The sequence below is a fragment of the Nymphalis io genome, chromosome 3 (genome assembly GCF_905147045.1).
Source record: "Nymphalis io chromosome 3, ilAglIoxx1.1, whole genome shotgun sequence".
NCBI lineage: Eukaryota > Metazoa > Arthropoda > Insecta > Lepidoptera > Nymphalidae > Nymphalis > Nymphalis io.
In genome coordinates this window covers 13,299,307-13,318,679 of record NC_065890.1, presented here as the reverse complement: position 1 = coordinate 13,318,679, position 19,373 = coordinate 13,299,307, and the positions used below count along the sequence as shown (strand labels likewise).

General features: G+C 31.8%; 1 protein-coding gene across 1 annotated transcript; it reads left to right on the top strand.

Moving 5' to 3' along the window:
- The first annotated feature begins 16,839 nt into the window (after positions 1 to 16,839).
- Positions 16,840 to 18,535, top strand: LOC126781242 (SOX domain-containing protein dichaete-like). The gene has a single exon (XM_050506135.1). It carries the CDS (start codon positions 16,947 to 16,949, stop codon positions 17,676 to 17,678), a length of 732 nt encoding a protein of 243 aa, XP_050362092.1. The 5' UTR covers positions 16,840 to 16,946; the 3' UTR covers positions 17,679 to 18,535.
- Positions 18,536 to 19,373: the final 838 nt, after the last annotated feature.

Genomic DNA, 19,373 nt, shown 5'->3' with positions numbered 1-19,373 from the left:
TTCGCTAATACAAAAAATACTAATGACACAGTTGTTTAGCTTAGAACTATGTCGTATCATAATAGTATGTGATATCGACTTGAAGTAATACACGCAGCCATAACTAATAACATTAACTTAATGTAAGTTAATGTTATATGTTACGTAGCTTCCTACGTACAAAAAGATAGATGAAAAAAAAATTAATATGGTACAGAATAAATATAGTACAGGGAAAAAAGAAAACCATATATATAAATCAAGATACTTAGACTAATTGTTCACAAAAACATGTGTATTCTTCGAGAACAACACATCAACTATTATTTATAAAATTATACCCTAACCCAAAAAATTGCTTATTGTAGATTACAATTCCAAAAAATATATAACGATTTAATAAGATCACAAAAGTACCTTATTTACATTCACAATAGTTAAAAAAAAAGTCAATTTCGTATAGGATAAACAGATAATATTTAAATTTGTGATTAAAATTCATCTCGTGCTTGACGGTGAAGGAAAACATCGTGATGAAACCTGCATGTGTCTAATTTCATTGAAATTATGTCATATGTGTATTCTACCAACCCGCATTAGAGCAGCGTGGTGGAATAAGCTCTAAAACCTTCTCCTCAAAAAGGGAGAGGACGCCTTAGCCCAGCAGTGGGACATTAATAGGCTGTTACTGTAAACAGATAATATAATCTTTTTTATATCAGATAAAATAATTTCAGCATTAATTATAATCTGTATTCATATACAAATGTCTGTATAGGTAGAACATCTGATGGATAATAGGCGACAATATTTAGCAAAAGCAATGTAATTTAAATTTCATTATAGACTACTTTAAAACAAATAAATGTAAAGTTTTGGCTTTAAAATAGTTAGTCAAGAAAAAAACTATGAATTTGTTAAATAAAAAACCTACAACAAAATAGCAATATCGGTAATCGGGTAAAAAGTATCAATTGCTTTTTCTACTATTGTATTATTCTATACGATTCTGAGAGACATGACGAGGCTATTTATTTGATGAACTTATTTTTAGTTATTCTTTAAATTGGTTTAAGGAAATAAGTATTTTTGGAAACTGTTTCTTTTAGTTTTGAATTTTAGTTACAATAATGATAGATTTGTGATAAAATTCTTGTGCAATCTCTCTCAGGGGGCTTTTCAAATCATAAATCAATCGTAAATCTTCTATGTGGAATAAATATTTTACTACTTCACTAATTTAAAAACAAGATATATTTGTTTGTATGTAAAATAAGTTGATTAAAGTATATTATTTTCTAAGTATCTTATTAACATATAATATTTAACAGATCTATTATCGAAATCATGAAAAGGTTCGATTTTAAGTTAAATATATGATTTTTATTTAATTGTTTCAATGGACTTATTTAATAAACTGGTAGTAGAGCTTTGTGCAAGCTCGTCTGGGTAGGTACCACCCACTCATCAGATATTCTACCGCAAAACAGCAGTACTTGGTATTGTTGTGTTCCGGTTTGAAGGGTGAGTGAGCCAGTGTAATTACAGACACAAGGGACATAACATCTTAGTTCCCAAGGTTGGTGGCGCATTGGTGATGTAAGCGATGGTTAACATTTCTTACAATGAAAATGTCTAAGGGCGTTTGGTGACCACTTACCATCAGGTGGCCCATATGCTCGTCAGCCTTCCTATTCTATAAAAAAAAAAAACTTTCTTATTATTGTATAATTGTATATATGTAAAATTACGTTAAATTGGCTTAAAATGTTCTCATTTATTGTTATATTAATGATTTACACGTTTACATAAGAAAAATATATAAATTTACACATAAAATAGCTAAACGATTTCGTGACGGTTTTTGCTTTATAAATTTTAGCAGGCGTTAGTTTATAAAATGTAACAGCCCAAATAAAAATTTAATTGTTCCACTGGTGAGCAAAGTTTTCGTTACACTTTTATACTTTATATTTTAAAAGTAATTGCAACAGTAAACGCGTTACAAATATTTGTGTTTTAAACTTTAATGGCGAAAGAAACTTGCTGCAGGCAACAATATAATCAAAGACATAATGGTGATGTTTTTAAGAATATACATCGTGATTTAAATAGTTGGTACTCTTCATAAACAGTACAATAAAAACCTTTTAAGGATTTATTTAGATTGTTGATTTTTATTATATATAGGAAATAGCCTACCTAATGGATAAGTAAATTACACCTACAAGTAACAAAGGTATATTTGCGCAGACTTATATAAAAATATATCTATACGAGTACTCAACAATACATATTGTTAGTATATTCACGCGTTGGCATGTGTGACTAAAAATATAAATAATAAATATAAAGTTATGCTATATAATAATTGGTTAAGATTTTACATTCGAGTTCTGACTTTATTTTCTCTTGGTTCTCAAGAAAGCCATTCAAAATGTTAATGGAATCCATTACATTTCAAATTAAAGAACGCTTTCGTAAATACAATCGGTAATTACGTTTTGTACCGCAAAAGTAAAAATATTAATAGCGAAGAGGTTGAATATCCTCGACACTTGAAAAACACTTGAGGACCCTTTTAGAAAAAAAAACTTTACAAATACTGGCCGGTATTGCATAGAAAAACAATTGGAATCGAAATTCAAAAAGAGAAAACAAAAAAGGCGCGATTACATCTTCAAGTACCGAGTAGTGCCCGCGGTTTCTCATGGGGTGATGTTTTGGTAAAATCGCTAGAGGGAGCCGTTGAGACTAGGGTGTGTATGTATTCAGGCAAGGTAAGACTCTTATATATACAATTTAACATTCTTATTTAAACGAAAAAATAAATTAATAAAATAAATATACATTTAATTAACAAAAAAAAAAGAAATATTCGGTTAAAGGTTGTTATTAAAAATTTCGGAATTTCTTTAAAACGTAATTTGTTTAAAGTGATCTATTATGGTGAACATAAAATTAAATCACACTTTTAAAATACACTCAAAATATTTTACATTTTATTGTTGCTTATTAGAAGTCTATTAAATACTTCATATATTTTCTTTCAATTTCTATATTATATTCATTTAGTTATGAAATAACTTATCCTTGTTCCGAAGAAAATCTGGTCCCCACGATTTCCGTCGCCCGCGGCGATCGGCTCCCACGGGTTTGACGGCTTTCCGAGTACGAATTAGCGCTCAATTAAGCGAGATGATTCGATTTGCACCCTGTGTGACGATCCTTCAGTTAGTTGACCGTGATGAGTTTTGGAATTTATTGCTGTTTTTTTTTCTAGAAGGTATCGTTCAACAATTTTCCAATTGCAATGTTAATAAATATATAAATAGATTATTAATGGTAAACATAAGTATTTTAAGAGATATTTTTAAACTGTCTCAGAGCAAATGAGATTTAATTTATGGGTCTTGTGGTTGCTATTACACTGGCTTACTCGTCCTTATCTATACAGAGGGTGCTGCACTGGACTCTTTTACAAGTACACCTTTAAGAAAGATCCGACGGATAAAACTTTTCAAAAATGGTTCCATTCTTGTAATTTATAGGCATTCATAAAACAAACAATTATGTTTTCTTCTAAAACGTATCAATCAAACTAATAACAATGGCAACAAGAACTAAAATGCACTTATTCCGACTCTTCAGTAGGCGCTACGGGATCGCTTGCGCATACTACTGCGATCCATTAGCAGATCGATTAAGTTTGAGCTTCAGAAGAAGTGTCCGTAATACTTCTAAATGGTTAATTGGTAGTGTTTGGAACACAAATTTATATTCTTATCCAAGTTCCAAAAAGTTCCTAACAAATTTAGCAAATCCTAGCAGATTTAACATTAAATATTATTTTACCAAATGCAATTATTGCCTAATTAACTTACAAATTCTTGTACCCTATATATATTTACTAACGTAGTGTTTTTTTTCATCATGCAAAATTTATATTGACTAAATAACGATAGAAGATTACAGGATTGTAAAGTGTGTGTAAAATCTGTGTCGTTATATCTTCACACACCCATGTAATTATGACGTAATAAAAACTAATATATACCGGTTTAACAAATCGTAAAACAAATAGGAACGAATAAATACAGTAATGTCATCGTGTCATCGATTATACGGCATTAAAAGGTCATTGCTACTGTCAGACTGACATTTCAACGTGCATTAAAACTATAGTATTTCAATAATAGAATACCTACCATAGATTAAAAAAGTAAATAAGTACATTTCATTAACCGAGTAGATAAGGACTTTCATCCAACAGTTCAGCCTGTGGATATACAATTGGCAAGTTGTTATCTGGACGTAATGTCAAACTGTCCGGTTTTCGTATTACGTTACATTTTCTCTGTCACGTCGCTTCCGATGCGTTCTTTTTAATGTGTATTTTGTTTAAAAAATATTTCATCTATTACATTATTAACATAAGTATATGTTATACCAAAATATAAAATAACATCAGTATGAATATTTGGCTTTCGGAAATTCGACCAGTAATACCGTATATAAATATATATATTTTAAGGCTAATAAATTTAATCAAATATTTGTTCAAAATAGATCAAATACTATTTTTCTTTTTTGGACTATCCTCTACATAATATTAAAAATTTGGTAATTCATTAAATTTGAGTTTTAGAGCTGACTCCGGCTTATTCCTTTACTGTGTGCGTATTTTCAAATATTTTCCATCTGCGTTGATTACACAAAATCATATGTGTATAGTCTATTCCAATCGAACAAATAAAGATAAACAAACATTAGAATGTGAAATATTCCATGCGTTTTGCTAATAGCTGTGTTATATTTTGCACTACAGATTTTAATTAATAGGTATATCTTTATTTATAATACAAAACTGTCCGACTCAACTAGTTATATTCACTTTTAATTTACATCCGAAGCTCCGAGCAATTTTACCGACATTCAAGACGCCATTTTTTCGCAAATCGTTAATAATAATCATAGATTATTTAATATCTCTACAATAACCTCCCTGGAGGTGGGCGCTAATGGCTGCAACACAGTCGATGACTAATGTAGCTGTTAACAGCTACACACCATCACAACACATAACGATTACAACAATCACATTTGTTAATGTTAACTTTTTAATGTTTCAATAAAAAAAATAAAAAAAAAATATATCGTGTCAATTCAATGTCAATGTTGTCTATTGTCTTCACTAGCTCGTCTGGGTAGGTACCACCCACTTATCAGATATTCTACCGCAAAATAGCAGTACTTGGTATTGTTGTGTTCCGGTTTGAAGGGTGAGTGAGCCAGTGTAATTACAGGCACAAGGGACATAACATCTTAGGTCCCAAGGTTGGTGACGCATTGGCGATGTAAGCGATGATTACCATTTCTTACAATAGCAATGTCTATGAGCGTTGGTGATCAGGTGGCCCATATGCTCGTCCGCCTTCCTATACTTTAAAAAACAAAAAAAACTCCTCCTGTGGTTGGAATTGTACTTGTTACCTTCAGTTCTTCTGGTTCTAAAGATAATGTTCTTCTAATTATACAGTGCGAGGCGTAAATGATTTGATATTGGAAGTAATATGTTGTTAATATTTTTATAAAGGAATATAAAATATTATTTTTAAAATAATAATATGAGATTGAGAATAATTCATAAGTCCTTTTAAATTTAGAAGAAATTTGTCAATTGTTCCCTGTTATATTGATATTTATATAAAAAATAATGTGTTCATTTATTTACCACATAAAATTAAACCAAACCGGACACAATTTATCCCATAATGAAAGTTGATGTATCGATAACGCTAATATCATTACAGTCATAATAGTAATAAATATCGATTACAGAGCCAGTATGAGCACTCGAGTCGAGTGCCTTCCCCTAACATCGGTATGAGAACTGTACTCGACTTGGCTATTGTTTTTCAAACCCTTTGTTAACAATTCCTATTAACAAGGCGATCTGATAACAGACTTGTTTTTGTTCTGCTCTGTTTGTAAACTTTGTATTTAATCCGAGATGCCGTTGATAAGGGATTAGTTCGCTACTGTTTTGTTCCGAACCGGTTCAAAAGGTTTCTTCGCCGGCCGATATGTACGTTCAGATCTTTGGTGATTTATCGCTAACACAATAATATCTCACGGACAACATATATAGACCTTTCCTATTGGTCACACGTTCGAATGTTCTAATTTCAAATTTCTCATTCAATTTGCTCGCTGATTTTATAAAATACTAGCTACCGGTCCCGGTCTATATAGATCGCTTATATCATAATACATTTGACTAATATATAATATATGCGGCATACATCAAAGCTCCAAACATTTATCGTCATATTTCAGTCAATTTTCACAAAACCTTAATAAATTATACACTTAAACCTTAATCATGAACCATTCTATCTTTTGATAAAAAACGTATGAAAATCCATTACGCAGTTTTTTTGAGTTTATCGTGTTAACTCAGAGCGTCCGCGTCTGTACGCGGCGGTGGCTTTGTTTTGTAATATGTAGTGATAACGGTTTTTCGATAATTATAAAAGAGTTGTATGTCATTTTATATTAGAATAAAGATTTATTAAGTGTAAAAGACGTATTGGGGCATGAAGCTGACTATAAATTAGCTATTCATGGCCCGTAATACTGCGCTTACTGGTACACCAATTTGTTTCATAGAGATTTGTAAACTACGCGTCCATTGTGTGAAGCCGAATAATATAAGTGGTTTAATTAACAATATAAATTTATAAATGACTGATTTAAAAATGCTGATAGGATTCTACTTGATTATAGTATATTTTAATTTCACATATACTTAGCATAAGTGTTTTTGTAGGCCGTTATTTTATTTGTAATTTTAACAAGGCTTTGAAAATAATTGTTACAAGTAAAAATGCTTTGTTAAGATAAAACAAAGATAGTCATAAACTATTACAAACAAAACAGATGAAATCAAACGAAACAGATTACAAAGAAAAAAATGACCACTACACTTGATTGAATGAGCATTACTTCTCTGTATATCCTGCGGTACAATGATTAAGAAATGAATTACTTTTATCGTATCTTACAGCAATGCAAACGCGCCAAAACATAATCCGAGGTGCCGCGTGTGAAAACAGGCAATTTTGTCGCGAACACGCCCGTATTGTGTCAGCAGCAGTTCGATTTGTTGCCATAAATACGTCACATATTACACCGTGATTAGTACGGGGGCGGGTTTGGGTGGTGGGAAATGCGAGATGAGATTGTTGTACTAAACACTGTTATTAGCCTTTTGTCTGTAACCGCTTGACGTTCAATAAAAACTTTGAATTGTTGTGTTGCTTCATTAGACTTACGTAATGTATGGTTTTATTTGTGCTTTCTATTTGAATATACTACGGTTGAAATTAAAGCAATAGTATTTTATTAATCGTCTTTTATTTCAGTACACGAACGAACCTGAAGTTACAAGAGCAATTGTACGAACAAAGATGAAATTATTTCTATTAATAATACAATATAATTGTATTGAAAACACAACTTATTTAGATTTTATTTTGTATGAAACTATTAAAAAACGAAAATTAATTTTGACACGTAGGTATGTTATATCGTTTAATATAACAGTTTAAGTTACAAATATCAACATCTCCACGTTTCGAAACGACCGCATACATCAGCCTGTCCGAAGCTATTTGCATTGATCCGTTAACCGGATTTGTCCGGTTTCGGGTGGATCCGGGGCCGGTTATATCCGGATTTTGCATGGATAGATACGACGGAGGACGGATGTGCACCGAGCGTGCATTTTAATACGGGTTAGAAAATTGGAACTTGTGATACGGTGTTGGAAATGTTGACACTAGAATTTAAGCACCTATATTTTGGTTATAGCGACCTTTAAAACGAAAATTTAAGTATATTTTCAATACTTTGATCAAATGTTTTATAAGAGATATACATATGTATATAATATATTTGAATTGCAAGCTTTTGAAAATTTATAAGCTCTTTTCTAGATAAATTCTTTTTGTGAGCGTTGAAAGCGTATTTTAAACGTAAATAATATAAAAAATTTATAACGGCTTCATATGATATAAAACTAAAAAATGGATATTTGTAATATCTTTGTTCCATTCAATACCAATGTAACTACATTATTACTTTTCACGTAAAATCCAAGCCGAAATTTCTTGTTGTTATTTTTCTTACATTAAAATAAAAAAGACCGCATCACGCCCTATTTATAGACTTCCTATTTATGGCGCGTCTTTCAAATCCAGGGCTTCTCATCCCCTAATGAGCATAATCAAATAGGTGGTAGGGTCTAGGAAGGTACAACGGAAGGGCCCAGGGTCTACAATGACGAATCGGCCTCGGGCGTACACTAATTGTCTAAGTGCATAATGAACTTGTTTGTGACAACCCTATGCAACTTTGAAACTATCCTCATTGAAATATCAACCTTAAATAACACCATCTAGAGTTAATTTTTAAAATACGTTGAAATTCATCTGTTTTGCTTGAAATATTTTTCGGGATCGTTGTTTGGATTCTATGTAATGGTGATAGAGGTTAACTTGGCTTGACAAGGAATAGTTTTATATAATTAAAGGAAGTACTAGTAACACTTCTTGTCACCCTCGGTGTTGTTTATGTGTGGCTCACACTCATTGTGCTCGCGGGTTAATTAGAAAGTTTGGACAAAAATCCCAGTGAAGTTGGTAAGAATTGCTGCTTTGGCTGGGTAATTATATTATCTGAACAGTTTCTAACATATCATGTGATGGGAATAAAGGCTTTACTTTAACGAGGTTCCGGTACAGTCGCATCTTTGATTTTAATGTTTATCATGGATAATAAGAATGTTTCTAACTAGCGAATGAATTTTTAAAGCTTCAACATTTATACGTCATAATAATGACGAATAATTGAAAAAAGAAAATGATCCTCTTCCTGATAAGACTTCGTCACCGGTACTGTAAGAAGTATAAAACACTTTACATTAAAATTATTTTATAGAAAATACTAGAGAGGTTTACTGGTGGTAGGGCTTTGTTGCACAAAGCTCGTCTGGGTAGGTACCACACACTCATCAGATATTCTACCGCAAAACAGCAGTACTTGATATTGTTGTGTTCCGGTTTGAAGGGTGAATGAGCCAGTGTAATTACAGGCACAAGCGACATAAAATCTTAGTTCCCAAGGTTGGTGGCGCATTGGCTATGTAAGCGATAGTTGACATTTCTTACAATGCCAATGTCTAAGGGCGTTGGTGACTACTTACCATCAGGTGGCATATATGCTCGTCGGCCTTCTGTTCTATAAAAAAAAAGAGAAATGAGACGAAAGATTATGGACACTTGCATGTACAATCATGATACTGCAATTAATAAAAATATGTTTTAAGTTTTTTATATACATTTCGGCGCATTTTTTTATTAATTAAAATTGAGTTAAATTTTAATTCCTGATATAAGTCCATTGGAAAATGCGTTACAAATGGCAAGGACTGTCCCACTGCTATTCAAAAGATTCCACGTCCTTTAAGTAAGTTTTTAGATCACAAGTTTTACCATGTTGCTTCAATGGGTTTTGGTGGATGTCCATATGACGAAGAAGCAGCAGATTCATGAAGACCCACTTTCGCTGACCAGTGGTTTATATTAATTGGTTTTACTTACGGTTAAAGATTCTTGTCATTGATTTTTATGATCTTTCATGGTAAAATACGACATAAAGCTAAACATCTGTTATGTGGTAGAAAAATCTATAAACATACTCATGGGCAAGATCTTATCATAAGGTCATAAAAATTTAAGCTTTTCTTGTAAGTAATATACGGATTATATAACGACAATGATATCAATTTAGGAACAATTATATTTGTATTTCATTACTGAGAAAAGTTAGACTATACTTTGTCGGTATAGGAACAAAACGTAATTCCTTGACAACAATCATAAGGAGTAAAATTTTTTTTGCTTGTCTAATTTCGATCTTATGTTACTTATAATTTATGACCAGTTTCGCATTCTTCTTCTTTTAAAAACCGTTATTTTCAAATATTTATTGCGGTTATAAGGAAGTTATTGTATTATTATTTACAATTTACGTTTTTATTGGTATCTTTTATAAAGTTTCTTTTGTTCATTGTTCGTTTCTAAAGTGCAGTAATATACTTATTGTTTACTTAATAGAAGTATTTGGAACTAGACGTTTTGAAAAAAAAAAGTGAAAATATTTAAATTGACAGTTGTTAAATTTTGTCACATGTTTGGAATTTGTGCAATAGATAATAATTATTGTTCTTAGAAATGGGTTTGAAGCGTTTAGGATTCTTTCGACATTATATAATATATGTATGTATTTATCTTTAATATGTGGACGAAGAAAAACATACATAATTTCATTAGGTTGCTTGTAAGAAATTGCTATTAGTGATAAGGCCGCTTTTAGTGATTATGTAATTTTAATCTCGGAAAAGCAATTTCACAGATATCTGTCTATATATATGTGTGTATCAAATGACTTCGATATAACAATTCTAGTTATAAATGTAGGTATTGGTTAAGTTTTGTTACAGTTTGAAGTTTAGCAAAGTTCAGCTGTCAACTGCAGTTCAACTGGACCTAAGCTCATTTCGCATCTCACTCGTGGATTATTGAAAACTGATTTACGGTGATGCGATATGTTGATATACATGTGTAAACTTTAAATGTTATAAATATTAAAGCCAATGTCGCATATCACTGACATTTCACGTTTGTATTTTGTGACGTTCGTATTCTAATTATCTAAGCGAAATATCAATGATGAATCACTTACCATCAGGTTACCAGTCTACCTTCCCTAGATTAAATAAAATAGATTTATCTGTAAAATAGTGAGAACGTAGCACTCGTGATACATAACATAGTATTTACTACTTATATAAGGCAGGTCACCGGTTAAACTACGTTATATACATAAAACTATATAACATGGATTAAAGCATCTTTTTACATTAAAAAGTGATTAATTATCACGTTACAAATTATTTAATGATAATATACCAATCATCCACTCAGATGTAAAAACTTAAGTCCGCCGAGCCATCAGGCATTACCTTAATTGGATAATATTAAAAATATAACTCGTCGTGCACAATACATAGCCTACATTATTCTGATTGCCCGCGAGACGATACCACAATACGTATTATCATTGGCGGCCATTAACTGTGTGCATTCTGCTGAAAAATAATAGATCCCTTCGTACAGCGAGGCTCGGTGACACCGGCGCAGCTTACATTTATTTAATCATTTCTGGTTCATTATCTGGATACGAGAAAGTGATATTCTATTTATGTATTTATTTACTTTAATATTGGTCATATATATAACTACTAACTAGGACAAAAACTAGATTTAGATTTTGGTTATTAATTTTTGATTGTCAAGGTGTTTCCTTCATCAATTGAATTGTAATTAAAGCAAAGCAACTTTTTACTTAATATTATTCATTCTCACTAAAAATATTGTATTTATTTCCATAATATAATAATTAATTAGTCGTTACACTTTCAAAAATACTACAATGATTCCAAATGTGAAATAGTTAAGAAAAATATTTTATAATAAAATTGTTCATTTAGTTACTTAAATGTTTTGAGCGAACAAGATAACACACTTAAATCAACAAATTTCCTGTTATTTTTATAAGAACGAGACATAATTTTTTTTATCGTATGTAGTTTGTAACTCTGTTTAGGATCAACAGCTGATTTTACTTAAGAAAACTTACAAATGCAATTGTCTTTGCAAGTGAATTTCTTAGTTATCTCCTGTTATATTCATATTCGTTTTTGCATTTAAGTTGTTCGTAACTTTAATTCAATTAAATTCTTAGGTAAAAAATTTTTACTGCATTTTGGTAGTTTGACAACAAATCGTTGCAACTTTATCGATCTATCAAAGGATTTCCGATGTGAACATTGCATATTTGGAAGAATATTAGGCGTTTTTTGCGTGGCGGCTGAATCTCTTTTAGGCTAAGTAATCATGAATTTTACTACATTAAACCCGAATTGAAGATAAAATTATTATAGCGTTTATATAAGTGTATCGATTTAAATGTGTATTTTTATATTTTCCAAATGTAATCGATGATGGAAAATGTAGCAGAAAAACTATGGTAATATAAATATTGTTTATTATCTGTACCTACTTTGTACAGTAACAGCCTGTAAGTGTCCCACAGCTGGGCTGAGGCCTCCTCTCACTTTTTGAGGAGAAGGTTTGGAGCTTATTCCACCACGCTGCTCTAATGCGGGTTGGTGGAATAACACATGTGGCAGGATTTCGATGAAATTAGACACATGCAGGTTTTCTCGCGGTGTTTTCCTTCATCGAAAAGCACGAGATGAATTTTAAACAGAAATTTAGCACATGAAAATTCAGAGGTGCTTGCCCGGGTTTGAACCCACGTTCATCGGTTAAGATTCACGCGTTCTTACCACTGGGCCATCTCTACTTTGTTAAATGAATAAAAATCTAATTAGGCAACTTTTTAAATTTTATATTCGCATAATCATCGCTGTGTCCCAGATAGCTAGCTACTAAGACAACAGATATAGCGTAATCAGCTCCAACAAGTTAATAATAAAATTTTCATAAGCCTAGATTTTCTAACACGCGTTCCGAAACGGATGTTTAAAAAAATCCATTGAAACCGGGCACGTAAAAAAAAAAAAATTCAATGTTATGTCGAGCGAGGTGTCGAGGGAAATTTTAGTAAATTAAAATAGGAAGATAGGGCGAATAAGGTTGCGACCCGTCATTGTGTTCAATGCGAACTGAGTGAAAAACTAACTAGCTTTTTATTTTACATCCCTCTCACACCCCATTGTGGCGATAGAGATGGTGGTATGGTGGATTATTGTGACTCCGAGAGACGCCTGACTCCATTGTGACGGTCGCGGAGTAAGTAATTAGGTGCGAGATTCATTTATATACTATAATGTTATTATATTGCGTTGCATAGATCTCTAGGGTTGATTTTTAGTACATAGAAGTTATCTTACATTAAAATAGACTTATAGATTACTATATTACTTAACAAGACATGACAAATATTAAATTGAATACCAAAAGTAGCTGTATATATTATCAAAAATACAAAATTTTGACAAATTATATTATACCGGGTCTTAGAAAATATTAAACAAATTAACATATAACACTATAGTATGACACTCTAGTGTATATATATATATATTTAGAGAGCCTAATTCCTTAATTTCTGTTTATAATTCATCTCGTGCTTGACGGTGAAGGAAAACTTCGTGAGGAAAGCTGCATGTGTCTAATTTCATCGAAATTCTGCCACATGTGTATTCCACCAGCCCCCATTGGATCAGCGTGGTGTATTAACTCTAAACCTTCTCCTCAAAAAAGGAGAAGAGGCCTTCAGTCAGGCCTCCATCAGTGGGATATTCACAGGTTACTTTTTACTATAATATGATAGTGTAGTTGACTATTACTCAAAAAAACAGTTAGTTATTATTATGTGTGTGTGTGTTAAGGCAAGTGTGCGCCTTTGTGTGATAGTTTTAACTTACATTTGCAATAAGTAATTGTAATGTTGTATATGAATTTGTACAATAGGTTTGATCGATTGGTCGACTTTGCCGCAATTGGTCAGAATTCCTCTTGACCTAATTATAATTTGTTTTATTCACGTCATTTAAAGAACAGATGAAATCTAAGTAAAGCAGTCACAACAACAGTAATAAATAAACATAAATGTAAACATAATTTTTATTAATATTGGTTCTTAAAATGATTATAAATTTCGCTTATCTCGCAATTGAATTTCTGTAGGTAAATGTGATGGAGAAGACCCTTTCAAGGAAGTCAACTGACACACACGTCAAATGCAAACCATATTTATATTGCAAATTAAAACCATATCTCTATCAAGCGTTGGCACATACATAAGTTACACCAAAGGTACGGACAACACGAAAAAAATATATATTAAAAAAAATTGCAATACTGAGGCAAAGAATAAGTAGTAAAAACATATTTAATATCCTTTATTTTGAGTGACAATAACTCAATCTGAATACTATTCGCGATAATAAAATATATTTTAAAATGAATGAATGTTTTATCGATTTTTAATTTCAATCGACATCTCTAGATGGCGTTACGAGTAACGAATTCTAAACGAGATTGTCGATTCTCAGATTGCTGCTAAAAGTCGCAGGTGTATCCAGAATAGTAAAATTGAACTATAATTAATTGTATATATATACGATAACTATCCGTATCAATAATATAAAGAATATTCATTAAAAAAATCCTTTATTCAATTCGGTTTTTCAAACGGATTTGACGGTTCAATATACAAATTGACGTATTTTCCAATCAACACGAATATTTTATTAAAGATTCGGAGTGTAAATTCTATCAAGAAGAAGAAATAAAGAAAATAAACCCGATGATACTCTTAGACAACTTAAAGATAAATTATATATACATTACATATGGGCACCTACTTATATTATATTTAATTAAGATATTTATTTTTGATAATACAATTTAAAATGTTTAAATTATATCGCGTAGGTAAGTTAGCAGTTACAGGATATTATAGGATCAATTAGGTTCAATTTAATCGGAATAAAATAAAAATTAACAACAATACATTTTATCTTATGCTATTGATTATTATTATTTAGATTTTCTGTATAGCATATTGTATTTTTTTATGTAAAAAACGCACAATTTTAAGTATGGCATACAATTATTCTACATCGTGTCGTGTACAATCTGGCTTTTGTGTATGAAATAATAGATGGCGCTACTAGTATTTATTATGTTGTTAACAGTTACACGAAGTAAACGTCAACACTAACTTATTTTAAATAATTAATACTTAATATTATTTATAATAATATAACCAATATTCCATATAACCAATAAATATTTCAATATAATTACAGGTTGCTTGTATTGTAAAATATTATGTAGGTAAATAAATTATAAGATTGAAAATGTGTTTATATGTCTGTAGATCCTCTTTTTAAACTTTTTTTTTTTGTGGGCAAAGGAATATTTATTATTCCGCCTGTCTAATTTACCTATAAAAAACTACGGACTAACTATACGGAAAATAACAGCACTGGCCAAAGAAGAACATAAATGAAAAAAGTATTTGTAAACATTATTATAAATTCGAACACAATTATTTAAATACCAATGAAATTTCGAATAAAGAATCACCTACCTAATTTAATTTAAATTATTATCAATTTTAAAACTATAAAATATCTTGTTTATATTGCTTTATAATATAATTTTAATTTCATATATTATCAGTGTCAATTAAAATAATTGTTGTAAAAAATAATAAATCCTTCGCTATTGTTTATTGGGTACGTGCTTAAAGGAATATACTATCCACAATAAATGGACTGACAATACTCTCTTGGTAACGATCACTATAATATAACGAGCGAACTTTCTTAGGATATACCTAATTATTTTATTGTCTGTATAAAGCAAATTCAAGGAACCGCTCCACTAGTTAGTACTATAAAAAAAATTACGGATTTTATACTCTATTTCTGTAACGCAATTGATTATTATCCCTTAAAGTTAGGATGGTTATTATTTTTTGACAGTTTCTAATAAATTTATATGGTCGTTATTGCCTTTTGTATTGGTTTACAAGACAATAAGAAGCGTGTTGACGCCTTCAACAAAAGATTGGTTTCTTTTCTATATCAATAATCTATTTGTCTGTTTAAACTTTATTCTCTTTGGTACTATTGTTAATGGTACCTTCAGAGGTGTTAAAATATTTATTTCAAAATATATTGCTATCTCTGATAATAGTATTTCTGTTTTTAATCATGAAAGACATAAAACTTAGCGAAGAGTACAATAATAATAGAAGTCGTTAGTATATCTATTTTAATGTTTAGCTTTAAAACCTTTTTGAATTATTTTCATTCGTATAAAACCTTCTTTTAACTGTCTTAGCTCTATTGTTTCTTAGGATTTTATGTCTCCGGTGTATTTGCCGGTCGTGTGCCAAGTCTTTAGCCATAAAGTATATATTGCATGGTGTGTTTTCATTGATTGGTTTTAAAAAACCGCATTTTTATTTATTTCATCACTTAATTTTTAAGGGAGAATTCATTAAATTATATTAATAATTAAATGTTTCGTTGGTCAATTCTTTTATTTATGTTTGTATATAAATAAATAATATGAAATTGATCGTTTATTAATTATAATGTCATACGATGACTTTCTACGACTATATTTTATCTTATTAATTATATATTTTATCAATTGAGTCCAATTATCTTTAAATATATTGTATACCTACAATCAGTATTTAGTACAATTAGTACAAGTGCTTAACTGAGAAATATAGTTAGAATGAATAAGTTAATAACTAAGTACGTAAATATATTAAAAGTATTTTTTTAAAACAGCACACTTTATACGTAGGCCTTCAATACGTTGTTATTTTTAAAACAATGTAAATTATTTTTGTCAAAGAAAGCAAACTTAAGCACAAATGTAAATGTAAGATTGAGTTCCATTACGGCGGTTATATCATGCATAAAGTCGTGTAGAGCTCACGATATGCCTCTAAACAGCTGTACGCTATTCCGCAGCGTGCCATGGGGTATTGTTGCGAGCGAGACACACACATTTAATGTAGAGAAAATAATAGAGACGACGCTATCGGGCGAGGAGGGGCGCAGGCTGTGTTAGCGCTGCCCCCATTGGTACGAGCCACGCCGCCCAGACCGCGCCCCGCGCTCTGCGATACCCACACGAACACCACAACGAGCCGCCAGTCTACCGCCCGACTTCGACGTGATATAATCGCCTCCTCGTCTGTGTCCATTCACAATTGTGCCATACATTTAGCTAATGTTCTGATAGAAATTTGTGTTCATTTACAAATTCTATAACGAAATGTCAACACTCAGTCATCACCCGTACGCGTTTTCCATGCACCCTGGCATGCTGCCGGAGTACCCGAGCGCGCCGCAGCCACTGCCGGCATCCTCTCCTCAATCGGAAGGACACATCAAACGGCCGATGAACGCATTCATGGTTTGGTCAAGACTTCAGCGTCGTCAGATTGCGAAGGACAACCCCAAGATGCATAATTCGGAGATATCAAAACGCCTTGGAGCCGAATGGAAGCTCTTGACAGAAATGCAGAAGAGACCGTTTATTGACGAAGCTAAGAGGCTCCGTGCATTGCATATGAAGGAGCATCCAGACTACAAGTACAGACCACGCAGGAAGCCAAAGCCGCCCACACCGGGCGCTGCTCCAGGTGCAGGCGCCTTCCCAAGCTTCCCACTTCCTTACTTTGCTGGCCCAGCACCGTCAGTAGGGCATTTGGATGCTCTGTCATACCCTGCAGTATCTCCGTACTTCCCGCATCAACTGGATCACTTACAGTTCTCAAAATTAATGGCCCCGACTGAAAAGTTACCGACGGCATCGTCGGCTGCTGCTGTTGTGTCATCGTTCTACTCATCGCTGTACACGCAGCCCGCACCTCCCAAACCGTTCTCATCACCGCTGTTTCATCAATACGGAGCAGCACCTCCCTCACCAGTGTCACCGGCGACTCCGACACAGCACAGCCCACACGACGACCAGCTAAGACGGCCAGTCTCCGTTATATATTGAAGGCCAACTTGCCTTCCTTGAAGGACTCAGATCTTTTAGGGTATGGCATCAGTGACAACGGTCTCAGTGTTTCGAGTACGGACGATTTAAATTACAAAGACCTAATTTATTGTTGTCTAGATTTACGCTTAGTTGAAAATTGTAAATCGAGTGTGTTTCATATCAAGTGGCTTGTAAATATGTTGAAAGTACAATAAGAGCGAACTAAGTTGGCCGGTCCGAATTTAGTCACAAGTTGTTGCGCAGATATCGTATTCGGGCAGTGCGGGTCGTAGCTTGAGCTAGTGATAACACGCATATGGCATTACAATAATGACACAAATAACGATGATCGTTACTTTTTTTTACTGTTTTACATGTGTGAATTCTCGCAGAGCCTGACTTCAGGCCGGCCAACTTATACTGTGCGTATTGTAATCGTAGACCCGTTACTTGGGTATCGGTTTTAAGTTTATTGAACTGTGATTTTTGTTTTCGACGCGCATTCAGATATATAAGTTTAGTAACAATGTTTCGTTTCGTCAGTTATGTGAAGTGAGATCGGTACCAAAAAGAGATTATTCCATTTAGGTGTCACAATTAGCTGTAGACAATTTGATGAGAAATCATATATAAATTTTGTTTTCTCTTCAGTATTAGTGTCTGTTAAGTTTGTATGAGTCGTTAGTTGCAGATGAACCTCTTCGGTTATTGTAATTAATTTATTGCCAGTGTAGTTTTTAGCGGTATAATTTAAAATTAGTGACTAAATCTTATGTGGCTTGTTCATACCAATTGTAAATATTAGTTTGTAATTTGAAATCGATGTCATTACCAACGATGTATTATAGAATTTAAAAAAAAAATGAAATTTGTTAACGCCATATGAATAAATTAAATTGTTTTTATTTTAACGTTTCGTTTCCTTTGCGTTTATTTCGATCCTGGGTAAATAAAGTTGATATTTTTATTTGACATTCAATTAATATTTTAAGTAAATTTTGAAGCGATCGTCAATGCATTGCTCATGTTATAACCAAGAAATATAATGCATACAATGTGTTTTGCTCAATTCAAAAGTTCATTGACATTAAATAACTAAATTGTTAACAAACTTTAATGTTATTGAAAACGTTTAATAAATAAGTAATATCGAATGATTTACGTATCATATTATGAAACACTAAACGTTGTTTAATTTATTTTATTTAAAAAATAATAATAATCCATTTATTTTGTGCCAGTAAGCTATATTTTTTTTAATTATCTGTATTCAAAATTAAATTTAAATTCGAATACGCTTACAATTACAAAAGGAGATAATTTATAATGTTTTACAATTCTAGTTATTATAGATTATTTATTAGCCAATAAAATTGAGTTTTGCAGATTAAATATAACAATCGACTACTTGAAGTTATACAGATGATTAATATGTAGATTTAGAATTCATTGAAAGCATACGTTGCAAAACATTTTGTAGAACTTGAGTCGCGTCCGACGGCTTTGGACAATCGTCACGGGTAGGTACATTTATTTTATAAACATGCAAATTTTAAGAATATACAAATGCATTATTAATTTATTTATACTGTCATGTATTTATTCGTAATATTTTACATAATTAATATTACTTTTCATTCTGAAATAAATCTTTTGTTTTTAGTTAAAGATAAGAACATAATCCTAACTACATAATGATCAATTTTGTCATAC

What these genes read in the sequence shown, in the direction of transcription:
- LOC126781242 (XM_050506135.1), top strand. Translation starts at nt 16,947, where the DNA reads ATGTCAACACTCAGTCATCACCCGTACGCGTTTTCCATGCACCCTGGC.